At 47.8% G+C, this 27,478-nt stretch overlaps 1 protein-coding gene across 1 annotated transcript; it reads right to left on the bottom strand.

Moving 5' to 3' along the window:
- Nucleotides 1-5,719: 5,719 nt before the first annotated feature.
- On the bottom strand, nucleotides 5,720-27,459 carry MRM3 (mitochondrial rRNA methyltransferase 3). The gene is made up of 4 exons (XM_075589585.1): nucleotides 27,084-27,459; nucleotides 14,369-14,613; nucleotides 12,820-12,987; nucleotides 5,720-8,946 (listed from the first exon to the last, which is right to left on the bottom strand). The coding sequence occupies exons 1-4, from the start codon at nucleotides 27,404-27,406 to the stop codon at nucleotides 8,402-8,404; spliced, it is 1,281 nt and encodes a 426-aa protein (XP_075445700.1). The 5' UTR covers nucleotides 27,407-27,459; the 3' UTR covers nucleotides 5,720-8,401.
- Between the last annotated feature and the right edge of the window lie 19 nt (nucleotides 27,460-27,478).

The following is a 27,478-nucleotide window of genomic DNA, read 5'->3' as shown; positions in this document are numbered from 1 at the left end:
AGACTAAGTTAAAGGGGCTGAAGTTGCTGTTACCTCTAAGATTCTAAAAGAAATAATCATGGCACAGTTGCTAGTTTTCTAGGGGCAATCTCTTGGAGAGTGGTGAACTTGATCTTGAATGGCCTTCCCCTTCTGTTTGCGTCATTCAATTGATCTTGTGGCAGAGATCCTGGCATTCTGGTGCTGCTAGACTTCCAGCACCAAAGTTTTTAAAATTAAAATCCAACAAGTATTTTAAAGCAGCAGTTTTGCAATATACACACACACACACACACTTCAGAAAAATCTCGGACCCCTTTTATTTTTCAGCATATCTTGCAGAAATATCGCTCCATTTTCATGAAAAGGTGAGCAATTATAGGTCTGTCACAGTAGATTATAAAATAATTCTTAAATGTAATAAATAAATATTCTTTGGCATTGGGGACAGCATGATGACCTCAATTGCATAGTTACAAAATGGTGTTTAGTGAAGAAGATAAGCCTGTTGTGCTTGAGCCAGAGCAAGAATTGTGGTACAAAATGCTTAAATTAAATGTTTCCTGATAAAGGATGGTTGCTAAGAGGACAACTTATTGTTCAGGCGTGGGAGCAACTGGATCAACGCAATCTCAATTAAGCAATTGAGCAGTGGCGTTCTCTTCCGACATGCATTTCAGCAGGAGGACATTTTGAACACACTTTGCACCGAAACTTCATAGTAATCTTAGTGTTTCAGATTAGATTACAGCAATGTAACACCTTTACGAGCTATGAAGCAAAAACTCCCTATTTCTCGTTTATTGAACATGAACCTACTGCAGTGTATCTAGTACAGTACTTCTTGACATAATACAGTGACATCAATTTAGTTACATAGTAGATGAGGTTGAAAAAAGACATACATCCATCAAGTTCAACCTATGCATGCCAAATTTAGACAACAGATACTTTATCTTATATTTGTACTTCCAGTGTATTGGTCCAGAGGTAGGCAAACGAAAAATCCCAGTGAAATATCAGAAATGGGGAAAATAAATTCCTACGTGACTCCAAATATTGGCAATCAGATTACTCCCGAGATCAATATCCATCCCATGTTTATGTATTTGGTATATCCCTTTATACCTTTACGTTCTAAAAAAAAAAAAAAATCCAACTTTTTAAAAAAAAAATTTAAGATCTCTATTGTATCTGCCATCACAGTCTCCATGGGTAATGAATTCCACATGTTAACTGCCCTTACTGTAAAGAACCCTTTCCTTTGTTGCTGGTGAAATCTCTTTTCCTCCAACCTTAAGGAATGACCCCATGCCATTTGTACTGCCCTTGGGATGAATAGTTCTTTTGAAAGCACCTTGCATTGTCCCCGAATATATTTGTATATAGTTATTATATCCCTTCTTAGATGCTTCTTTTCTAATATAAACAAATCTAATTTAGCTAGCCTCATAAATCTGATTATCCAAACCCCTTTCTTAAAGTGGTGGCTTTTCTCTGCACTCTCTCTAGTTCCATAATATCTTTTCAATGGAGTGGTGCCCAAAATTATACTCCATATTCAAGGATTGGTCTTACTAATGCTTTATAAAGGGGCATAATTATGTTTACTTCCCTTCCATACATTGCCCATTTAATGCAAGATAAGATCTTGTTTGCCATTGCATGGCTTTGGGCACTATTGCTAAGCCTCCTGTCTACAAGCACTCCTAAATCCTCCGTCAAGGATTCCCTTAATTTATACCTATTTAATTTTTTTAATTGCCTGTTTATTCTTGTTTCCCAAATGCATAACCTTACATTTATTTGTATTAAATCTCATCTGCCATTTACCTGCCCACGTTTCCAGTCTCTCCAAGTTCTTCTGAAGAGAAATGACATCCTGCTCTGATTCTACTACCTTACACAATTTAATATCAGCAGCAGATATGGAGACTTTGCCCTTGATGCCAACATTAAGGTCATTAATAAACAAGTTAAAAAGCCTCTGTAACCTCATCTACTGGCAGCCGGGTCTTCGGCGACGCGCCGCCATGGCAACGCGGCATAAAATGACGCTGCAGGGTCATGTGGCGGCATGCGTCGCCATGGCAACACGCATCAAATGACGCGGTGGGGTCACATGACGTGACCCGCAACGTCATTTGAAGCCGTGCCTTCGGGGGAGGGGGCGCGAACGCTGCGGCTCCCAAGAAGGGGGCTGCAGCTGAAAAGGTTTGCGCAGCGCTGCCGTATTAAACCTTCAAGTAGTTTCCCCACTATTGAAGTCAGGCTTACAGGTCTATAATTCCCGATTGTGATCTAGCTCCCTTTTTAAATTTAGGCACCACATCTGCTTTACGCCAATCTTGTGGTACTGAGCCTATGGAAATGGAGTCCTTGAATATTAAATGTAATGGTTTGGCTATTACTGAGCTTAACTCCTTGAGAACTCTTGGATGTATGCCATCGGGGCCAGGTGCCTTATTTACTTTAATTTTTTCAAGCCGCATATGAACTTCTTCCTCAGTTAACCAATTGGTCATTAACATGGCGGTTATGGCTTCCTCCTGCGGCACTACTATTGAAATTGATTCTTCCCTGGTAAACACAGAGGCAAATAATTTGTTTAATACCTCTGCTTTTTCCTTTTCTCCGATAATCTGCCTGCCAATCTCACACTAAAAGGGTCCTATATTTTCCTTTCTCATTTTTTTTTTGTTATTAAGGTACTTAAAGAACATTTTAGGGTTGATCTTACTTTCTATTGCAATTCTTTTTTCATTATCCATTTTTGCTAATTTGATTGCCCTTTTGCAATTTTTGTTACAGTCCTTATAAATCTGATACGATGCCTCTGTCCCTTCTGACTTTAAGGATCTAAACGCCTGCCTCTCCTTTTCCATTTCCTCCCCTATCTGTTTATTTAGCCACATTGGTTTTGACTTATTTCTTTTATACTTATTACCCAAGGGTATTCACTGATAAGTGTGCTTTTCTAACAAAAACACAATATACAGCTCACTAAAGTTACAGTGTGATAGTAAATTATATAGCCTTCTTACCCTGTTCAATTTTAGGTTAATTCAAATAGTGCTATACACCTCTAGCTCAACCTTACCTTCCCATCTCCCTCCCTATTTTTAATCACAATTTTGTTGTATATAATTATATTCATGCATGTAGATTTTATTTTAGTTAGATAACTATTAAATGTTAAGTTTTAACCGCCCAGGAGTGCATCAATTAATGAGCTTCTAGTTAGAGTGTAGTGGTGTCAACACACCTCTATTTCTAATTTTTGTTAATATGCTTTTCTAACAATGTTTAAAGACTGCCCATTTATCTTCTACATTTTTCCCTGCAAAAGCATCATCCCAATGTATTACTTGTAGATTAGTCCTCGGTTTATTAAAATCTGCCTTTCTAAAGTTTAAGGTCTTTGTTAAACCCAAGTAATCAGTTTTTTGATAATTTATTTCAAATGAAACCATATTATGATCACTGTTAGCAAATATTCAAGTCCTGGAACATTTGGGTATTACTTCTACATTGTTTGATATTATCATATCCTGTATTGCCCCTCTCCTGGTTGGTTCCTCAATAATTTGGGTCATATAATTGTCTTTAAGCACTCCCAAAAACCTGTCTCCTTTAGTTGTAATGCTAATCTCATTGCCCCAGTCTGTCTGGATAATTGAAATTGCCCATTATGCAAACGTGACCCAGTTTTGATGCCTTCTCCATTTCCAAAAGTAGTTTAGCTTCCTCAATTTCACAGATATTTGGTGGTTTATAGCATATCCCTACAAACATTTTCTTTCTACTTTTACCTCCACTGCTAATTTCTATCCACAAGGTCTCTACATTTTCATCATTCCCTTCATAAACATCTTCCCTTATAGGTTTTACATCCGGTTTAACTTAAGCATACTCCACCTCCTCTTCTATTTGCGCGATACTTCCGAAAAAGGGAATAACCCTCTAAATTAACTGCTCAGTCATGAGTTTCATCCCACCATGTTTCAGTAATGCCTATATCATGCTGCTCCCTTGCAGCTATTAATTCAAGCTCCCCCATTCTATCCATGTGCAAAGAATGTTCAGTGATATAAGCGCTCTAGTGCCGGTTCCACCAGATCCACGGATAACTGGCAATAATCTTCCACATAAATCCACAGCACTGGTACGGGGTATATTTGTGAATATAATAAGTACAGTACTTCAGTGGTCTGCAATCTTCATGGGGACCAATAATCACTGAAAGGGCAGAGTAAAGGGAATACACCCACCACTCCACACCTCATTGGGATGATCCCTGGATCTGGCTGTACCACGCAAACAATGATACATAGACTGTTACTCACATGTAAGGAGTACCCCCGTCCTGAGCCCGTTCTTGGACGTGCTGTCACTACTGAAGCATCCAAATTCGAATCCAGAGTGTAATGCACAGCCAAAGAGAGTGGGTCCCAAATTGGATTAAAAATGAATCTTTTATTCGTCCATATAGAAAAACAGAAGTGTAAACCTCCTACATGTTTCGGGTCCCAGCACTTTTAAGTGCTGGGGCACGAAACATGTAGGAGGTTTACACTTCTGTTTTTCTATATGGACGAATAAAAGATTCATTTTTAATCCAATTTGGGACCCACTCTCTTTGGCTGTGCATTACACTCTCTGGATTCGAATCCTCCATTTTATCGGTCATGTATCTTGCATTAGTAAGCATGCAAAGGGTTTTTTCCTCCTTCCATTCTGCGTCAATTTGGTTTTATCTTTAGAAGTTTTCTAGTAATATCTGTATTTAATATGGGAGTCTCCCTATTTGTCAAACTCCAACTTCCCCCATGACCCCTTGCTATTTCCCCATCTATTCTATTTAGTTCGTTATCTGTTTCTTGTCCCTCCCCCCTCCATCCTAGTTTAAAATCTCCCCTCCCCCTTAGCACAAACGATCCCTGTTCATTGAGGGGCAATCCATCCCTACCATAAAGATAGCACCTCTCAGAAAATGAGTCCCAGTGCTCTAAAAAACAAAAACGCTCCATTCTACACCACTTTTTTAGCCATGCATCAACCTCCCTAGGGTAGTGAATGGCACTGGTATTTCAGAAAATACTACCTTGGAGGTCCTTGGCATAAATTTGCAGCTTAGATCCTTGAAACCATTTTTTTTTTTAGGAACCTCCATCTCTCTAACTCTGTCATTGGTGGCAAAGTGTACCAAGACAGCTGGGTCATTCCCAGCCCCTCCCACCAATCTGCCTACCCGATTGGCACATTGCGGAACGCGAGCCCCCAGGAGACAGACTGTTTAGTTCATGTGGTCAGGGCAACAGAGTGCCCCTATCTACCTTCCTAATAATGGAGTCGTCTACCGCCACAATCTTTCTTGGTCTCTGAGTATCCCGAGTCCACTCTGTGCTGGAGGAACTATTCCTCTGGCTGCTAGATAAATCAGTCTCCCTCAGCATTCTGCTTCTTTCAGAATTACACAAACCGGACCTCAGTGTAGCCATCTCACAGTTCTAGTACAATAAAAAGGAAGGAATTGGCAGCTAGTCAAGTGATTTTTTTATTTTATTTTAGCAGAAGCCAGGACAATAAGTAATGAACCTCAATGCTTTGTAGCAAAAAAATTTTGAATATTGGGTCTGAAAAGCAATGCCCCTCTTTAACATGTCACAGTAGAGATGTTAAGTTTTGCGAACAAATATAGCAACCAAGGGGTTAACTTTTTTTTTTTTTTTTTAAATTCTCTGTCTCCTGTAAAGCTCCCTGGGTCAACATAGTATCTGCATTAGTGACCCAGTAAAACAATGAAAAGAACTATGTATTTATAATTGAAGTGGTGACGACAGTGATGTACCAGAGATTTGACCTGATCTCCTGGGTAATCTTTAAAGGGCATCATTCAAATCCCTGACACTTTTCTGGCTAGCAGCACTCCAGTGTTCTTGGCAAAAAATGTTTGTGTTGCAAGGATCAACATTTCGGTCCTAGTGTTGACCTTTGTCGTTCCTTGACAGGACAAAAGGTCCACGTCAAGGAACAGCGACAAAGGTCAACACTAGGACCGAAATGTTGATCCTTGCACTACTAAAACATTTTTTGCCAAGACCACCGTATCGTCATCTTTCTTCACAAGATTTTCTATGCACCAACTCGCTGGGGCTTTGAGCACCCATGGCAGCTCTTCACAGTAGTTGAGTGCACCTACGTTCTTTAGCAGACAAAAAGGGTACCCTCTGTTTCTTTACAGATTTTAAAAGTATGATAATTAAAATCTGGTGCAATTCACTAAGATATGTATTTGTTATGAAATAAAGCATTATACGTACAGTAAATCACAGGGTGCCTGGGTTGTATATGTCAAATTTGTTTCCCCTCTCAAAAATTAGAGTCAGTCTTGTCAAGACAGATGTCCAAACGTGCATTGAAACGATAAGAATGCAGGGTAGCATTCTTCTAGAGGCTACAGCGTATTTTATACACCGATACATTTATGTTCGAAATAATTCTGCCAGCCATAAATGTCACAAAAGATTGGCCTGTACTTGTCAACATTTTGAGCATCAAAACAAAACACACAAAAAATAATGAACGAGTATCAAAAAGGAGACTTCATCTAAGGCTGCTACATCAATAACATGATCTTTCATATATTCAACTTGAACTCTTTGAAATGATCTAAGATTTAGTGGTAACAGGTTCTGTTTTTATTATTTTATGAAATTGCATATACATATGTTTTGTAACATTCCTTTTTTTGTCAAGAAACACTACGCTTTGAATATTAAAATCTGATAAGTATCATCTTTGGGCTCTAATTGACCCCATCACCCGTTTGAAGAGGTTAACCGTATTTTCAAACATCTTGCTACCTTGTTTTTTTTTTGTTAATTACATATTCTTTCTACTAAACAGGAGAACACAAACTCCAGAGGGCAAGCAAAACCTTAAATTATTATTGGTGGCAGCATAATTGAGGTGTATTTTGACTGTTTTTAGGGAGATATTGCAAATTTTTCGTGCCCTGTGAGAAGGTAGAATGGGATTTCCATTGGAGCGGCGGGAGGTCACAGGACTAGGAGCGGGCAGGTGGCCGGAGTGTATCGACCTGCCCAGCGGCAAGTTGTAGTGGCTGCAATTTGGGTGTGCCCAATTGTCCTAGATCGGCGAGGAGGTGTATCAGCTGAAAGAAACACACAATATCCCCCCCCCCCAAAAAAAAAGCAGGATTTAAAAATAAATATTCTGCCCCGTGTTATTTATCGATTTTTAGATGTAGGCCATTATATTGGTCTGAGAGAAAATAGAGATCTGGAGATGAGGTGTATATTATTTCTCTCCTGTAATGATTAAACTCAGATGTTTAATTGGTTTATCACAGCTCTTTGAAAAACAGTCAAAGCTTTCCCTCTTCTTGGTGGCAATTATATGGCAACATGAAGCTCCTTTTTAATATGCAGTGAATCTGCTTCCCAGTCCTGGCATAGTATATTGCCGTACTGTATAGCACAAAAATGATAATCCTATGAAATTCTGCAAAGGTTATACTCACAAGCAGACAGTGAGTAAAGGCATTTCACACAAAGTGTACACGAACAGTAGTCCCACGTAGAGGGGCGTCTGGGGACCAGGATGGGATGGATAGGGTGCACTACAGCAGAGGACAAGAACACACCATAGCGCAAACTGTGCAACAATTAAATGAATTAAAAAACACTTCACAAGTGCTCACTTACAAAGTATAAGAAGTTATCAGGCAATAAGGAATCAGAGGTACAGGCATATGATGATCTCACCGCCACTTCCTCTCCAGGAGTCGCGATTAGGTTTGGAATAGAGACGCTCCGCCACAGGTGCTCCTAATTGCGGCTGCAAGAAGCAACAAACAGCTCAGCGTCTCTCCTCCACGTGTCTTGGTATCTGCCTCTTCGATGCGTTTCGCTAGAGAACTAGCTTCGTCAGGAATCTGGCACCCTATCCTACACTTGCTCTTAAATACAGTCAGTTAGCTCTTCATTGGTGGTTGTCCTCAACTTTGTGTGCTCTCCAGTACTGTACTATTTTTGTGATCTCTTTTACATGTGCATGGTGTCCCGCTCCCTTGTCACCTCTACCCACTACGTCCCAGGGGAAACAAAGACATCTTGTCTAGGTTGAGTGGGTATCCTTTGTTTATTCATTTTAGTTTTATTATATATGTTTATTGCACTTTTTGGGGTTATTTTCTTGTAGTGAGCCCTGGTTACCAGAGGGTGTCACTATTTCACTGTTTTAATTTGGAATTTTTCCTTGTGTCACTATCTCCTCTTGAGCGCCAACCCTGGTTATTTTCTTGCTATAGTATATTGCCGAAGAGCCTATATTTTATTGATACAAACAATACCAAACTCCTCTGTAATACAGGGCAGTGCACAATGTTTGTATATTTTTAAGTGGCTCGTCTCTCCTTCGTCTGCAATTGTCTTTTTCCTTCAAACAAGAGGATACTTGCTGCCATTGCCGAATTCAAGCTGTCTACGCCTGGAACAACGGGAATAAAGAGTTTTCTGCCACCTGATTTTTTGGCCAGAAGCAGAGACTCCAAGCTGAGACCGTATGTCTCTCCACCAATTACCAGTGCAGTATTGTCCTTGGCCCATCGCTCATGGTAACTCTGCTTCTTGATGTCAGGGAGATGCAGCTCTTCCCTGTTTCTTTCTTCCCCGTCACTTTCTTCGTCACTCGAGGAGTAATAATCTTCCTGGAGGCGAGCCATACTTTTGGGCTGGGTAGAAACCCAACCATAGTCACTTGCTTTTCCAGTTTGCACTTCATTCCCACTGTCCAGCCTGCAGTTGTCTGACAAATACACCTTGGTGTCAGCGGTGAGAAAGTTGGGGATGATGTCCCACTCTACGCTGGTGATTATAGGCAAGCGGAAGTGAGCCCCCATGCCAGCTCTCAGTACCTTTGGCTCCCAAGCATCGACGCAGCCTGAAAATATACGAGGGGAAATTACAATACAATTTAATCCAACTGTTTTACCATGCTTCTGAATTATTCTATATGTATTTAATAGACAGGCCCTGCTAATACGGCAGGTCCGTTCTATGGCCCGCCGCAAAGCAAAAATCACCGGAAAGCAGAACTGCCGATTTTCGGCATCTGCAGATCTGCAATCCGCCGTTCTGGGCACGCACGACCTTGGCACCCCCCTCTCCCCCTCTGCACATGCACAGATATGGCGGCCCCCTTTTCAGTACCGTTGTATGAGCGGAACACCGAAGAGCGGGGCCCTACTGTATTACATTTTCCAGTGTCCAATCTTATGGTACAAAACTGCTACTACTTTATTTACACTTAATTTAAAAATCATAAGAGCTCTTAAATTAGTCTCCTTGTTTATGACACAGTAGCTGAAACGACTTGTATTGTGGTCCAAATTATTCCAATATTTTTGTCTGCTATGGTACCTTCATCAGGGTGGTCACAGCCCTGATGAAGGTCCCCTAGTAAACCGAAAGGTTGGTGTAATTTTTGGACCACGATAAAAGTCACTTACTTCAAGATAGTGTGCCGTCTCCTTTATACACAAGTTCCTGCCTGGGCGATGCATATATGGGTATTCTTGATGATACATGTACATGCTAAACTACAGATATACTTTTGCCTGAATGGGCCGTTTCATCACTAAGGTAAGTGATCAGCGTTAGGGGTTAACATTAGGGGTAAAGATTAGTGTTGGCATTGGAATCAAGGTTAGTGATTTTAGGGTACGGCGTTATGGGGTTTTAGTGAATACCTTGGTGGCAAAATGGTTGAATATATTCTACTCCACTTGCTAGGTCTATTCCTATAGAGCAGGGTTTACCAAACTTTTTTTCCCGTGACCCGGTTATTTTTTAACTTCTTTTTCGTGACCCACTAAAAATGTTATCGCCTATACTGGCCTATAGGGCCTGCACAGACACACACACAGCCACTGATACACACACACACACACACGCAGCCACTGACACACACACCCAGCCACTGACACACACACACCCAGCCACTGACACACACACACCCAGCCACTGACACACACACACCCAGCCACTGACACACACACACACCCAGCCACTGACACACACACACACCCAGCCACTGACACACACACACCCAGCCACTGACACACACACACCCAGCCACTGACACACACACACCCAGCCACTGACACACACACACCCAGCCACTGACACACACACACCCCCAGCCAATGACACACACACACACACCCCCAGCCAATGACACACACACACACACACCCCCAGCCAATGACACACACACACACACACCCAGCCACTGACACACACACACACCCCCAGCCACTGACACACACACACCCCCAGCCACTGACACACACACACCCCCAGCCACTGACACACACACACCCCCAGCCACTGACACACCCCCCCCAGCCACTGACACACACCCCCCCAGCCACTGACACACACCCCCCCAGCCACTGACACACACCCCCCCAGCCACTGACACACACCCCCCCAGCCACTGACACACACACCCCCAGCCACTGACACACACACCCCCAGCCACTGACACACACACCCCCAGCCACTGACACACACACACCCAGCCACTGACACACACACACCCAGCCACTGACACACACACACACCCAGCCACTGACACACACACACCCAGCCACTGACACACACACCCAGCCACACAGACACTGCTACACCCAGCCACACAGACACTGCTACACGCAGCCACACAGACACTGCTACACGCAGCCACACACACACACACACACACACACACTGATACTGATACACACAGAAACTGATTCACACACAGACACACACACACACACACACACTGATACAGATACACACAGATACACACAGACACTGATACACACACTCGCTCTCCCCTATACGCACACAGACACAAACAGTGAATTACAGGCAACGACGGATGTGAGTGACTGGAGGGGGGCCAGGGACACTTGGGTGGGAGAGGGGGGGGCGCAGGGACACATGGGTGGGAGAGGGGGGGACGCAGGGACACTTGGGTGGGAGAGGGGGAGGCCGCAGGGACACTTGGGTGGGAGAGGGGGGGCGCGCAGGGACACTTGGGTGGGAGAGGGGGGGGGGAGGAGGGACACTTGGGTGGGAGAGGGGGGGGCGCTGGGACACTTGGGTGGGAGAGGGGGGGCGCTGGGACACTTGGGTGGGAGAGGGGGGGTGGGCGCTGGGACACTTGGGTGGGAGAGGGGGGGTGGGCGCAGGGACACTTGGGTGGGAGAGGGGGGTGGGCGCAGGGACACTTGGGTGGGAGAGGGGGGGTGGGCGCAGGGACACTTGGGTGGGAGAGGGGGGGTGGGCGCAGGGACACTTGGGTGGGAGAGGGAGGGGGCCAGGGACACTTGGGTGGGAGAGGGAGGGGGCCAGGGACACTTGGGTGGGAGAGGGAGGGGGCCAGGGACACTTGGGTGGGAGAGGGGGGGGGGCGCAGGGACACTTGGGTGGGAGAGGGAGGGGGCCAGGGACACTTGGGTGGGAGAGGGAGGGGGCCAGGGACACTTGGGTGGGAGAGGGAGGGGGCCAGGGACACTTGGGTGGGAGAGGGAGGGGGCCAGGGACACGGGTGGGTATGGGAGGGGGCCAGGGACACTTGGGTGGGTATGGGAGGGGGCCAGGGACACTTGGGTGGGTATGGGAGGGGGCCAGGGACACTTGGGTGGGTATGGGAGGGGGCCAGGGACACTTGGGTGGGTATGGGAGGGGGCCAGGGACACTTGGGTGGGTATGGGAGGGGGCCAGGGACACTTGGGTGGGTATGGGAGGGGGCCAGGGACACTTGGGTGGGTATGGGAGGGGGCCAGGGACACTTGGGTGGGTATGGGAGGGGGCCAGGGACACTTGGGTGGGAGGCAGTGACTGGGTGGGGTGACTTACCTTGCCGCCGGACGCTTTCCCCAGCTGCGCCCGATATCCCCTGCTGCCCGGGACAGGAGGTGGGCTTGGGGGCACGGGAGGTGGGCTCGGGAAGCTGGCCGCGGGGGGAAGCGGGCCGCAGTAGGAGCTTGTACTTCCACCCTCCCCCATGTAACGTGCGGGCCGCAGAGGAGCTGGTACTTTCCTCCTCCGTACCATGTTTGGAGCGGAGGGGAGGAAGGGAGCGGGCCCTGCTTGCCCTGCGCAAGCGCGCGGGACCACGGGGGGAATCGCCGCCATTTTTTTTTAAACTTGAGCGGGGCGGACGGGAGACACCGCGCGACCAGCCTCGCTGCGACCCGGCAATTTTGGTGCCGTGGCCCGGTGCCGGGTCGCGACCCACCATTTGGGAAACGCTGCTATAGAGACAAAGAGCCTTCTGTTCTTAATCATTGTACATTTACCACCATGAATGTGCAGTGTGAATTCTTCCACAGGTGGTTCATGTGAAAATATTTCCACGCTTCCAAGAGAACTTTGCACATTACTTAAATCTCATGGCAGCATCGCAACCATTGCGACTGTTTTTTTTTATAAAATGGTAAAATGCAGAATATGGGGGAGGGGGGGGGGGGGAGGGAAATGGCATGTAAACAACCACATTGTGCCAGTCACTGTAAAGTTAGAGACGTATCTTCAATTGTGTTATTTAAATTACAAAAGTTCTGGCATCCATATGGTTCCCTTAAGATTTTTTTTTTTTTTTTTTTTACCTTTGGGTTACTAAAAATATGCACAACAGCCATGCATTATTTTGAGTCAAAACCAACATATACCCAAGCCTGCATAGAATGTATATTTTACCAATCTTACCAGCTAGGACTATTATTCATTATTCAGTGACGGAAGGTTCTTGAGGACTTACCTTTTGTTAGCAAGACTTTATTGCAACCGGCCCCAGCAGCACATCTCAGAATGGTTCCCAGGTTTCCCGGATCACGGATGTTGTCACAGATGAGCGTCAGAGGCAGCGAGTGTTTCATCTGTATTGCCGGATAATTAATCTTCGCATGATCAGGTTTTAAAAAAATTCCTGGGGAAAAACACATTTAATGAAATACAGAAGATGATGATTTGGGAAAACTTGATTACTTAACCCCTTTGCTGCCAATGATGCTCACAAAGCTTTGCAGGCCAAGCAGCCATGCCAGCGAAGGTGTTGAATAACATTGCTAACACGAATCCTCTGACTGTCTAGGACATTTGGCTTTGACCAGATTGCCGCCGACTCTCCGCTGCAACGTATGTAGCCGTAGAGGACTACCGACCGCAGGACAACTTACCGCTGATTGGATCTCCCCACAGGTCAACCGGCCGCTGCTCCGATGACATTTGGGAGTGCGCCTGTGCATGCAACAGGACACTCACGGCGCTTGCCAGCAGCCAGGACACTTTTTACATTTCCCACGGAAATGTAAAAATGTGTCATGGGTGCTAGCGGGCACACTGTGTCCTGCTGCGGACACACTCATCACAAATGGGGCCTGAGCGGTGGCTGGGTATCTTTAAAGATGACGACGGGGAGATCCAATCGGTCACAAGATGTTCAGCGGCAGGGCAATCCAATTGGCGACGAGATGTTCAGCGGCGAGCTGCCCTGCGGTAGTGACTTGCATTGCGGAGGAACGCCGATTTGGCCATAGCCAAACATCCCATTCCATCCTCCGATGCTTTCTGCGGCTATTTGTGTATCTTTCTTCGAGGCTAGCTGCACTGTTAAAGTTCATTCCAAAGCTTGGTGAAACTATTTAGGACTGCTACAATTCATAATGAAAAGCAGAACCTGCTCCAACACTCATAACAAAATGATGCTCTGGCCTCTAAACGAAGGACATTCTGCTATGAGCAAGATCAATAACTGATCTTACGCAAAATGCTGTAGCAGTGAGGAGGGATTCACAGGTAATCTTACCTTGGTTTGCTATCCAAGAGTGACCCATATACACACACACAAACACTTTGTTTATGCTTCTAGCACAATAATGCTGATTTTATGTATATTCTATCATCCACATTGACTGCTAAGGAATTGCTGTGCAGATCAGAGAGCTTCAGTCGGAAGGGCTCCTTATGTAGATCTGCCTTCTATTGAACCCTACCCAGAGATTGACAAAGTATTCGCTCACCATGGCGAGATACTACACTTATCCTCTGTATGGATGAGTGGGGGTGGGAATGAGTGTTATATCAGGGGTGGCCAACTCTAATCCTCATTCTGACTGAGCCACCTGTACTGAAGCAGGGATATCCTTAAAACTTGACCTGTTGTAGCCCTTGGACTGGAGTTGGTCACCCCTGTTAAATATAAATATTACAAAATGTATATGTGATTAACAAAGTAAGCATAGTGATGAACAATAGCAATATGGAAAAGGTAAAACCCCTGCAGTTGGCTGCAGAAAAGACACCCTCACCTATTAATCCTTGTGGGGTGACAAGATCTGACCACATCTTGGTATCTGCAAACTTCACTTTGACAAGGTTTGCCTTCTTTAGTTTGGCATGGGGCAGCTCCTTCAGTTGATCAGCTGTGTTGAAGAACAGAGTCTGCAGAACTGCACCAGCTTCCAGGGCGTCCGTCAGCAGCCTCCATCCTTCCAGCAAAACTTTTCCGTGGCGATCCCGAAATTTTTTGGATTTGGCAATCGTAACCACATTGCTGTTTGTTTAGATATGAAAGTTATAAGAATACATTGAAAAGGGCAGTTCAGTCTGGTAAAATAAAAACTAGTGTGTGTGTGTGTAATTCGCTTCCTTCTAAAGATTCAAATCAACCTTAAAGTAACGCGGTCTTATTTGTATTTTGTGCAGGAATATACGTATGGCTACTTGTTTGGAACACTGTATTCAAGCATATCAGCTATTTATGTTTAGCTGTTTGATTAATGATGGCTTCACAGTAACTTTGCAGCCGGACGAACAGACCAAAGCTAACAATTTTGATGGCTAATGAAGTCTCATCACCAAAAGACAAAGATAGGAAAAACCCTCCGAAACAATTGTTTACCTTGGAAAGGTTAAATAAAAATCTTAAAAATGCTTTTATTCGTCCAATTTTGGAGTACTCAAATCAGCTACATTTAACAAACATGCCACGGCCCTTCATTCAATTTCGTCCTAGCAGGTACTGCCCCTTTAATTCCCTGATTAGAACAAAAAGTCATCCACAGAGGTCAGTTCCAATAACCAAAGGCCACCTAAGATTTGCACATAGAGCAAACACACAAAGGTCACTCACTCAATCCCTATAATCACTAGCCACCTAACCGCCTCTAATTGAAAATCGGTCGTATTCTTCCAAAAAACAAATAAATTTGTAAAAAAAATAAAAAATGAATATTTTCATGTAAAGCCACCTAATCAGAATCACGTGCACCTTGTAGGTTGTTGCACTATTTATTTAAAAATCATCAACAGAACATTATTCAAGCACTCGGATGCTTAGGCCGTAATACCAGAAATTGCCGGCGACGCCGCACGGCTTCAAAACAAAGCAATAGAATAAAATAAAAGTGCACATACCAATCGCGACGGCAGCGCCGCGACATGCGGCAAAGCTTCTGTCATGTAGAGATCTGAGAATTTGTTTTCACAGACAGCGGCCGCATCACGTTATTGACTCGGGTCAATCACAGTGAATCTGAACAAAACACACACAGCGCCGCTATGACGACGTCATCCAGACCGCTTTGCAGCTCTGCAGTTTCTGGTATAATTGAGACCGTAGGCTTTCTGCATCTCAGATTCTTGTGTTGGTACATTGCCATGACAGGTGGGAGAAGGGTGCTTCTCCCTTAAAGATGTTTACTGCTTAGGGCACCCAAAAAGCTAGCACTACCATTTACTAAAATGCATTGGGATTTAATACAGAGTCTTCACGGTGTACAGATATAGAGTTCCACCCGCTCAACCAGGGAGGTATTCACCAGATCACAATTAGAATCTAATGGATTAGTATAGTGTTGCTCTAGCGCAGGGTTTACAGAGGCCCCGCGCACTTCCTGAAGGCTCTTAAATTAAGTGCCGGGAGAGCGGCGAGGGCCTCTGTACACTTCACTTACCTTGGTTCAGACGGCTTCTGGAGACGCGTCGCCATGGCGTCAAATGACGCAGCGAGGTCATGTGACATCACGTTGCTATTGGCAATGTGACGTCATGACGCCCAGAACCCCGGAAACAAGGTAAGGCGGGGGTGGAGGTACGCAGAGAAGAGGACAGCCGGCAGGTGGCTGAAGGGAAAAAAAAATATTAAAACAACCCCTGCTCTAGCGTAAACCAGATATTCTGATAGAACATCCCCAAGATGTACAGAGTAAATGAACGATTAAGTTAAAATTACTTTATTTCTCAAAAATATAAAATTGGGGCAAGTAAGTACAAAAACAAGTAAAACAATGTTAAGAGCCATCCTGATTTTTGACAGTCTTGCCTTGTATTGAATACACTGTAAATGTATTCCTTAAACTAACCTGCCTATTTAGTTAAAGGCAATAAGGTAGTAGATTGGAGGCCCGTGACTAATGAGCCTAAGGCTGAGTCCATGGTAACTGCAGCCGTGCGGAGGCGCGCTGAGGGAAAGCACCCCTGGCCTTAGTTCGCGCGCAGTCCGGGGGCGGGCGAGTGACGTCACAGAGCTGGTTCGCCCTCATTGGGCCCTTCGCTCCCGTAAGCGCCGAAACAAAAAAAAAAATTTAAGAGCTACACCTCCGCACGTGAGACCCTGCTAAAGCCGCTCTCACTGCGGCTGCAGGGGCTCACTGACAAGCGTCAGGGCGCCTCAGCACGGGTCAGCGCCTAAGCGCTGACCATGGACTCAGCCCAAGGCTGAGATTATACAGTGCACCATCCTCAAATTGCTTAATGCCTATGAGGCCCCTCCGTGTGCGCACGCATGACGGAGCGGAATGGCGCAATTTGAAGAGACAAAAAAAAGCTGTGTGTGCTGAGCACGCGCATAGTAAGTGAAACTTCTTTGACTTTTGTCACAGAAATTGTATTTGTGTTGGTGATGTTTTAATTAAAAATCAAAATACAATTTCAGTTACAAAATGCAAATAAATTTGACTTAGAATGCGCGTGCTCGGCACACATCCCATGTATTAGCTATTTGCACTAAGTGTGAATTCCTTGTGTGTATGTGTGTCAGTGTGTGTGTATGTCAGTCAGTCAGTCAGTCAGTCAGTCAGTCAGTGTGTGTATGTCAGTCAGTCAGTCAGTGTGTGTGTGTCAGTCAGTGTGTGTGTATGTGTGTCAGTCAGTGTGTATGTGTATTTGTGTCAGTGTGTATGTGTAAGTCAGTGTGTGTGTCAGTGTGTGGGGGTGTGTGGGTGGGTCAGAGTGTGCGGGGGTGTGTGGGTGAGTCAGTCAGTGTGCGGGGAGGGGTGGGTGAGTCAGTAAGTGTGTGGGGAGGGGTGAGTCAGTCAGTGTGTGGGGAGATGTGGGTGAGTCAGTCAGTGTGCGGGGAGGGGTGGGTCAGTCAGTGTGCGGGGAGGTGTGGGTGGGTCAGTCAGTCAGTGTGCGGGGAGGGGTGGGTCAGTCAGTCAGTGTGCGGGGAAGTGTGGGTGGGTGGGTCAGTCAGTCAGTGTGTGGGGAGGGGTGGGTCAGTCAGTCAGTGTGCGGGGAGGTGTGGGTGGGTCAGTCAGTCAGTCAGTGTGCGGGGAGGTGTGGGTGGGTCAGTCAGTCAGTGGGGGGGGTGTGGGTCAGTCAGTGTGGGGGGGGGGGTCAGTCAGTGTGTGGGTGGGTCAGTCAGTGTGTGTGGGGGGGGGTGTGGGTCAGTCAGTGTGTGGGGGGGGTGGGTCAGTCAGTGTGTGGGGGTGGGTGGGTCAGTCAGTGTGTGGGGGTGGGTGGGTCAGTCAGTGTGTGGGGGGGGGGGGTGGGTCAGTCAGTGTGTGGGGGGGGGGGGGGGTGGGTCAGTCAGTGTGTGGGGGGGGTGGGTCAGTCAGTGTGTGGGGGGGGGGTGGGTCAGTCAGTGTGTATTCAGTCAGTGTGTGGGGGGGGAGGTGGGTCAGTCAGTGTGTGGGGGGGGGGTGGGTGGGTCAGTCAGTGTGTGGGGGGGGGGGGTGGGTGGGTCAGTCAGTGTGTGGGGGGGGGGGGGGTGGGTGGGTCAGTCAGTGTGTGGGGGGGGGGGTGTGTGTGTGGTGGTTTCAGTCAGTGTGTGGGGGGGGGGTGGGTGGTGTCAGTCAGTGTGTGGGGGGGTGTGTGTCAGTGTGTGTGTGTGTCAGTCAGTGTGTGTGTGTGTGTGTGTGTGTGTATGTGTGTGTGTGTATGTGAGTCAGTGTGTGTGTATGTGAGTCAGTATGTGTGTATGTGTCAGTGTGTATGTATGTGTGTGTGTGTGTGTGTGTCCTGCCCCCCTCTCTCCTGACTCTCCCCAGCACACTTGTCCTCCCCCCAGCACACTTGTCCTCCCCCCAGCACCCTTATCCTTTCCCTGCACCCAGACCCTTTCAGCAGTCTGCCCCCTCCCCCCCCCCCCCATTCCTACCAGATCGCGGCACAGAGGAGATGGAGGCAGTGTCGGCGGGGGGAGAGGGAGAAGCGCGTCATCGTCAGCTGGAGCCGACTCGGAGGCTTCTGATGGTGCTGTGGGGGACGTGGGGGACGCAGCGCACTCATCACCCCCCTCCTCCCCCCCCCGTTACCGGAGCAGTTCTATGCCTCGGCCGGGGCATGCACCGGGAGGAGAGGCCGCAGGAGATCAGTGCCTGCATAGAGCCCCGGGGAGCAGTGCGGGCTTCAGTGTCCCTGTGAGGAGAGTCATGGCGTCTCGAGCGTCGCCATGACTACCGGGCATGCGCAGCATATCAATGGGCGGGGAACGGGCGGGGAATCAGCGGCGCCGTCACAACTGCGCATGCGCGGCATGGCAGCGGCCGTTAGGAGCGGCGGCTATCGCCACCGCATATGTCACGATGTGTGGGGGGGGGGGGGGCTCGGGGGGGGGGGGCGATTAGGAGCGGCGCAGGCGGCTATTGCCGCCGCCGCCGCATCTGATTTGTGGAGCGTGTGTGATGTCAGTGTTGGGGTCGGGCTGAGCCAGAACACAGCCCGGCCTCAACTGCCAGCACTGACGTCACATCCGTTTCATTTCTGTCTCCACAATTCTTTTTTGCCCTATCACGAATGAGGTGCCACTAAGGAAGTTTCACTTCAAAAATGTTGTCTTAAAGCGCAGCCGCGTGACATCCAAGTCACGTGAGCGGTTCAGCCACTGACGGCGAACCAGCTTCGTGACGCGTCCGCCACGCCTCCCCAACCTCCTGAAGCCAAGTTCACAGATCGCTGGGGCTGCAAGAGTGCGCGAGGCTATGCGCTCGGTCGCGCAGGTACTATAGGCTTAGCCTAAGGGTGATTAGGATGCAGGGGATGCAAATCGTTTAGCAGCGCTGCGTGTTCAGTGAGGGTCAATAAATGTAGGTAACAAGGTGTGTGGCAGGCGCAATGTTAATCCGCCTGCATTAGTAGCAAATGTGGTAGGAAATGCTACTTCAAGAGCTAACAGTAATTGCTAGATAAGGAGGAAATTGGGAGTAAGCACTTAGGCCGAGTCCATAGACGGACAGGCCTTGCTGAGGCGTGCGGACGCTCCGCGCTGAGCCCCTGCATCCTCAATGAGGATGCCTTGAGAGGGGGCTCACGCGAGTGTCCGCAGGCGTGCTGACGAGTTGGAGGTTTCAGCCGAGCGCCAAGCTGTTTTTCAGCGCGCTGTCGGCTGAAAACCTCCAATCACAGCACAGCAGTGTCAACGTCACGGCGCCGTGACGTCGGCGCCGTGACATTGACGTCAGTGCGTCGCGGGTCAATGGCCCAGCGACGTCACTGCCCCGCCTCCAACCACCTCCCCCCGGCTCCCTTCGCGCACGCTGGCTCGCCTGCAAGTCCGTGCAATCGCGCTGACTGAAGCAGGCGAGCCTCGGCGTTAGCGCGCCTCCGCTCTCCCCACCCCTCTATGGCCCGGGCCTTAGAATAGTTGCCAAGAGTGGTCACAAATAGGCAGGTTAGGTTGAGGAATACATTTACAGTGTGTTCAATACAAGCCAAGACTGCCAAAAACATTGTCTGTTACTTGTTTTTGTACTTACCCCTATTATTTTATATTTTTGAGAAATAAAGTAATTTAAACTTATTAGTTCATTTACTCTTTACATCTTGGGGATGTTATTATATCAGAATATCTGGTTTACACCATACGCTAGAGAAAGGTGGGCAATCTTTTTCCCCTTCGCCCCTCTGCTGGCTCTCCTCCCCTCCGGTGTTCTGACGTCACGTTGATGTCTGAGCCAAGGTTAGGCTAGGTCCCCGCTGCCTGTTGCAGGGTCAAGAACCGCCCCTCAATGGGCCAGGCCCGCTCACTACCCTGTCCGCCGCGTTGTGTGAACTGATTTCCCCGAAGACAGGAAATCTGTGCTCACAACTCGCGACGGAGCGCTGGTCACGGCCCCCGGCAGTTCAGCCAATGAGGGCGATCCAGCCGGGTGACGTTGTGGCCGTGCCCCCCGCAGCTCGGGGAAATCAGCTGCACGCGCAGGCCAGCCTGACAGGTGCGTGTGCAGCGCCGACACTGGGGCCTCAGCCTAAGTGAAGTTTACAGAGGCCTTCGCCACTCCACCAGCATTTAATTGAAATGCCTTCGGTAAGCGTACGGGGCCTCTGTAAACCCCTTGCCCCTGCATTGAACCTTGTGCCCCCCCCCCCAGTTTGCGCACCCCTGTGCTAGAGCAACACTATACTAATCCATTAGATTCTAACGGGCATCTGGTGAGTGCACACAATTAGGTATTCCTGTTCCACTCCACCTTTGGAGTGAAACAATTGTCTTTCTGTTTGATAGAGTCTTCACGGTCCTGCACCTTAACTCATTCGCTGCCAGAGACATCCAATGCAAACTTTGCACAGATTTTATTTCTTGGACAGCCAACATCTTTTCTTGCTTTGCCACTGACTAATATATGAACGTCTCTGTTCTCTCCAACTGCCCCACTGCACCATTATTTATACACCGCTCTCCCAACAACTTCTTTATGGATTTCACCCATGCCTCCCTGTCATCTCTTCCCCTGTAATGTGTGTTAACCCTCTCATTTTAATACTGACTAACCTTAAAACTTGCCCCATAAATCAAGCATCTTAATAGCCTGCACTCATGGCTATTCTTCCACACTCAGTTCACTCCTACCACCTGTTGGGATGGACATTCTAACTTATGAGGAGAGGCTAGCTAAATTAGATTTATTTACATTAGAAAAGAGGCGTCTAAGAGGGGATATGATCTTAATATATAAAATCGAATGGTTAGTGAGGTTAGTGCTATCTGCGGTGAATCTGATTGGTCCGTGACTCTCATTGGCCAAGAGGTACGCCCCACTGTGACATCACCTCCTTCACTCTCACACACTTGCAGTCACACCACACGCCCAGAACCTCTGAGGACTCCTTGGTAAGTTGACATATCACACTGTCACCCCCCACACTCACACACAACCCTGTACACAGTCACCCCCTCACACTCACACACTCAGTGTCACACTCAACACTGTACACACACACACACACACACACACACACACACACACACACACACACACTCACCCCTGTGTACACACACATTCACACTCACCCCTGTCAAACAACAACCTGTACACACACACACACACACACACACACACACACACACACTGTCAGCCCTGTGTACACACACACACTGTCAGGCCTGTGTACACACACACACACACTCACCCCTGTGTACACACACACACATCTTACACATTCCACACATTCACCCATTACCTTTATTGTCCCTGTGCACATCATCTCTTTTCATCCCGCTCTCTGCCCACATGCCCGTCTAAACCGCTCATATATGCCCGCCGCCGCGCACATTACACCGCCCGCACGCGTCCATTACCTTTATTGTCCCTGTGCACATCATCTCTTGCCGCCGCGCACATTACACCGGCCGCTCTCTGGCCACATACCCGTGTAAACCGCTCATATATGCCCGCCGCCTCGCACATTACACCGCCCGCACGCGTCCATTACCTTTATTGTCCCTGTGCACACGCGCGCACATTACACCCCCTCCGCTCACCTCTCCCGGCGCTCCCCTCATCTCCATCCCCGGCGGGGGAACAGGCAGCGGACCCCCTTCCTCCCTCGCGGCGCCTAAGATGGCGGCGCAACCGGAAGGACACCCTTCTTCCCTTGCGGCGCCGAGTGAGAAGATGGCGGCGCCCGGAAGTAGAGGTAGGTGTCGCGTGTGTGTCGCTCTAGGTGACGTGTGTGTGTGTGTGTGTGTGACACTGTGTGTGTGTGTGTGTGTGTGACACTGTGTGTGTGTGTGACACTGTGTGTGTGTGTGTGTGTGTGTGTGTGTGTGTGTGTGTGTGTGTGTGACACTGTGTGTGTGTGTGTGACACTGTGTGTGTGTGTGTGACACTGTGTGTGTGTGTGTCACACTGTGTGTGTGTGTGTCACACTGTGTGTGTGTGTGTCACACTGTGTGTGTGTGTGTCACACTGTGTGTGTGTGTGTCACACTGTGTGTGTGTGTCGCCCCCCCTGCCTTTCATGCCCCCCCGCCTTTCACGCCCCCCCCCGCCTTTCACGCCCCCCCCCTGCCTTTCACGCCCCCCCCCTGCCTTTCACGCCCCCCCCCCTGCCTTTCACGCCCCCCCCTGCCTTTCACGCCCCCCCCCTGCCTTTCACGCCCCCCCCCCTGCCTTTCACGCCCCCCCTCACGGCCTCCGGGCAACGCCGGGTATATCAGCTAGTAACTATATACAAATATATTCAGGGACAGTACAAGGAGCTTTCAAAAGAACTATTCATCCCACGGGCAGTACAAAGGACTCGGGGCCATCCCTTAAGGTTGGAGGAAAGGAAATTTCACCAGCAACAAAGGAAAGGGTCATCCCTTAAGGTTGGAGGAAAGGAAATTTCACCAGCAACAAAGGAAAGGGTTCTTTACAGTAAGGGCAGTTAAAATGTGGAATTCATTACCCATGGAGACTGTGATGGCAGATACAATAGATTTGTTCAAAAAAAAGGTTGGACATCTTTTTAGATGGGAAAGGTATACAGGGATATACCAAATAAGTATACACGGAAAGGATGTTGATCCAGGGATTAATCCGATTGCCAATTCTTGGAGTCAGGAAGGAATTAATTTTTCCCCTTAATGGGGTTTTTTGTTTGCCTTCCTCTGGATCAATAAGTAAGTATAGATATAGGATAAAATATCTGTTGTCTAAATTTATCATAAGTTGAACTTGATGGACGTACGTCTTTTTTCAACCTCATTTACTATGTAACTATGTAACTATGTTGTGACCAAGCACTGCCATCTACAGCACTTATTCACTCACCTGCTGTCTCTGTAAGTTCCCCATCAAACCTCTTAGATTGTAAGCTTTTCGGGGAAGGGATTTCCTTTTGTCTGATTTTGCTGCACTTATTGTATTATAATTCCCTGTACTGTATTCTTTGTGAAGCGCCGAGTACACTTTTGGCGCTATATAAAAACATACAAATATTGGAGACTTGATTTGGAATCTTCACGTCAGTCTTGTATCTTAACACACTGCTTCCCAACCTGGAGAGCCCAAAAAGGTTCCTACTGTACGTGTGTTAGGAAAAACTGTGTAATACGCCAGGCATAAGCTTATAGGGGTCCATGTTCAAATGGATGATGAGAGGGAGTGACACACTGTACTCATTTGATTGTCATTACCCAAAATGCCTGGCTAAAGAGCAAGCACTGTTTGCCAAGTGAAAAAGGGAAAAGGCAGGGATGCTGACCTGTCAGATATGCAAATGCACCACATGTGGTATGTATGTCCATTTATATAGCGCCATTAATGTACATAGCGCTTCACAGAAGTAATACATGTGACAATCATATAAATAACAAATAGGTCATGGGAATAAGTGCTTCAGACATAAAAGTAACATTTCGGAAAAGGAGTCCATGCTCCGAGGAGCTTACAATCTAAGTATCTTTACTTACTCTGCGTTGGAGGGTTGGTGTCAATTTTTTTTTAACCCCTATAATTTTTAATGGACATACAGAAAGGCATAATGTGAAAAGAACAATGAGATTGGGCTGGGAGGCAGTTAATCACTACGAGAACAAAGGCGACAAAATTGGGGCATTAAAAAATCCGACATAACATGTCCCAGTGTGTGTAATGTTTATTCTTTTAACAACCTGGGTGCACTATGGCGTTACAAGCCAGCATGCTCTCCCCTTGTAAGGTCCAGGGAATGTCACAACTATTGTTCTCGTTTTCTAGAGTGCGCACCGGTGCAATCTTTTCTGCGCACCACAACGGTGGCGTCATAATCGCGTGGTTGCATCTAACTTCGGCCAGGCAGGGAGCGAGCGCTCATGCGCGGTGACGTCACGCTCCCTGCTCGGCCGGGAGATTTGTGGCCAACTAGGTGCGCGCGGCCATGACGTCACGGAGCAAACCGCTTATTTGACGCGCTTGCGGACGACAAATTCAAATTTGCTTGCTCAGCAAGCAGCTAAGCGCCGAGCAGGCGCTTGCTCACGCTGGCCACACACATTGCCTCAATGTGTTTCATATCGGCCAGCGTGGGCACCCAGCGCCACCCTGGCCGAGGCCTAGTTAAAGAGAGAATTTTGAGGGCCCAACACTCAAACTTTGCTCATGTACCTTTTTGCACCAAAAGCAGAAGAACCATGTCTCAAAGGTTAAACATGTTTGGGGGGCGCAGGGAGAGGGGTATTCCTCTTCTCTTCCTCTTCTCCCTCTACCACCTGCCTTCTTGATACCATTCCTTCCCATCTCCTAAAACCTCTTGCTCCTTCTATAATCCCTATGCTCACACAGATCTTTAACTCTTCCCTCTACTCTGGTACTTTTCCATCCTCCTGCAAGCATGTAACCGTTATACCATTGCTCAAAAACAGCAAGCTTGACCCTACCTGTCCTATCTATCGACCCGTCTCCCTCCTGCCTTTTGCCTCCAAACTCCTTGAACGTCTTGTATTCTCCTCGATTGCTCCACTTTCTCAACACCTATTCTCTTCTAGACCCTCTACAATCTGGCTTCCGCACTGCTCACTCTACTGAAACAGCCCTCACTAAAATAACCGACGACCTCCATGCTGCCAAAGACCGAGATCATTACACTCTGTTCATATTACTCGACCTCTCTGCAGTATTTGACACCGTGGACCACCCTCTTCTCCTCCACATTCTCCATACTCTTGGTATTCGGAACAAAGCTCTATCCTGGATCTTCTCTTACCTCTGTCATCGTACTTTCAGTGTCTCTTTTGCTAACACCTCCTCTATCGATCTCTCTGTGGGGGTACCCCAGGGCTGTGTCCTGGGACCTCTTCTCTTTTCTCTTTATACACTTTCTCTAGATGACCTAATCTTTTGGGTTTAAATATCACCTCTATGCTGACGACACAAATTTACCTTTCAACCCCTGACCTTCCACCTGCTATACAGACCAAAGTTTCTGAATGTCTCTCTGGAATATCATCCTGGATGGCCATCCGCCGACTGAAACTTAACATGGCAAAAACAGAGCTCCTTATACTTCCTCCCAAACCTGGCCCTACTACCTCCTTCCACATTACTGTTGGAAATACGATCATTCAACCAGTAGCCCAAGCAGGCTGCCTAGGGGTCACACTCGATTCCTCTCTCACATTCAAAACGTTTCTAAAACTTGTCGCTTTTTCCTCCGTAACATCACAAAGATACGCCCTTTCCTCTGTTACTCGACTGCTAAAACTCTGACTCAGGCCCTCATTCTCTCCCGTCTCGATTACTGCAACCTCCTGCTGTCCGGCCTCCCTGCCTCTCACCTGTCTCCCCTACAATCTATCCTAAACGCTGCTGCCAGAATCACTCTACTCTTTCCTAAATCTGTCTCCGTGTCTCCCCTCCTGAAATCCCTCTCCTGGCTTCCGATCAAATCCTGCATTTCACACTCAATTCTTCTCCTCACTTTTAAAGCTTTACACTCTTCTGCCCCTCCTTACATCTCAGCCCTAATTTCTCGCTATGCACCATCCCGACTCTTGCGTTCTTCTCAAGGATGTCTTCTTTCTACCCCCTTTGTATCTAAACCCCCTCTCCCACCTTAAACCATTCTCACTGACTGCCCCGCACCTCTTGTATGCCCTTCCGCTCAATAACAGACTAGCACCCTCTCTATCCACCTTTAAGACCCACGTCCAGCACTGAGCCCCTGCATCCACAATGAGAGCGGCTTTAGCAAGGGCTCGCGCATGCTTCCGCAAGCATGCGTCTTAGGAAAATTTTAGATTTGGCGCTCGCCAGAGCGCAGGGCCGGTCACGTGAACGGTTCGCCCAATGAGGGCGAACCAGCTCCGTGACGTCACTGGCCCGCCCCCAGACGGCGCGCTCTAAGGCCAGGGAAAGCACCGCACGGGCGAAGTGTCTATGCCCGAGGCCTAAGACACATTTGCTTAAAGAAGCATATGAATAGCACTGTGGATAATCCTGGACACATGATACATAAAGCTTGGCCCTCTGCAGACGCACTTACTAGAATTCCCTCCTACTATTACATTCCCCTACCTACCAATTAGATTGTAAGCTCCTCGGAGCAGGGACTTCTCTTCCTTAATGTTACTTTTATGTCTGACGCACTTATTCCCATGATCTGTTATTTATATTATCTGTTATTTATATGATTACAACATGTATTACTAACTACTGTGAAGCGCTATGTATATTTATGGCGCTTTATAAAGACATACAATACAATAAAAGATTAGGAAGAGGGAGTGGCTCAGTGAGTAAAGACACTGACTGGCACAGAGTTTGAAGCAGGGGAACCTGATTTAATTCCCGGGGCTCCTTGTGACCTTGAGCAAGTCACTTTATCTCCCTGTGCCTCAGGCACAAAAAACATAGATTGTAAGCTCCACAGGGCAGGGACCCGTGCCTGCAAAATGTTTCTGTAAAGCGCTACGTAAAACTAGCAGCGCTATACAAGAACATGCTATTATTATAGGAACCACTGCCTTAACACTTCCATTGCTGGCCCGTCACCACGTGTTATTTAACCCTCGCTGACCCTGATGTAATCCTGTAATAAGTGACTAGGGTAGGGCCTTTACCTCAGCCTCTTATCCCCGGGGGCGGCTTTCTCGAACTTCAGCTCTTCTGATGAGAGCTCGTCCTCCTGTCCTTCAGCCGGGCTCTTCCTTCTGCTGCTGGTGTCCCCGGTGCTCGCTTTGCTCCCAGGTACCGGGGGTGTCCGCCTGTGCCCGGGTTCCTGCGGCCTCCTCGTCCCTGGCTGGTCATCGCGGTCACCCCCCGGGTGTAACACCCGAACCGGGCTCCGCCGCAGCGCCCTCACGTGACGCTTCACCTGCACACTCCCGGTGCACGCTGGAGTCAGGCTGCAGCAGCGCAGCACGCCTCGCAGGAGCGCCGCCATGTTAACACGTGAGCAGCCTGCCGGAGTCGCAGCCGTTTGTTGTCACTGGGGGAGTGACGCGGCCATGTCACC

This window comes from Ascaphus truei, chromosome 3 (genome assembly GCF_040206685.1).
Source record: "Ascaphus truei isolate aAscTru1 chromosome 3, aAscTru1.hap1, whole genome shotgun sequence".
NCBI lineage: Eukaryota > Metazoa > Chordata > Amphibia > Anura > Ascaphidae > Ascaphus > Ascaphus truei.
The sequence above is the reverse complement of the archived record's forward strand: the minus strand, read 5'-3'. Positions and strand labels throughout refer to the sequence as shown.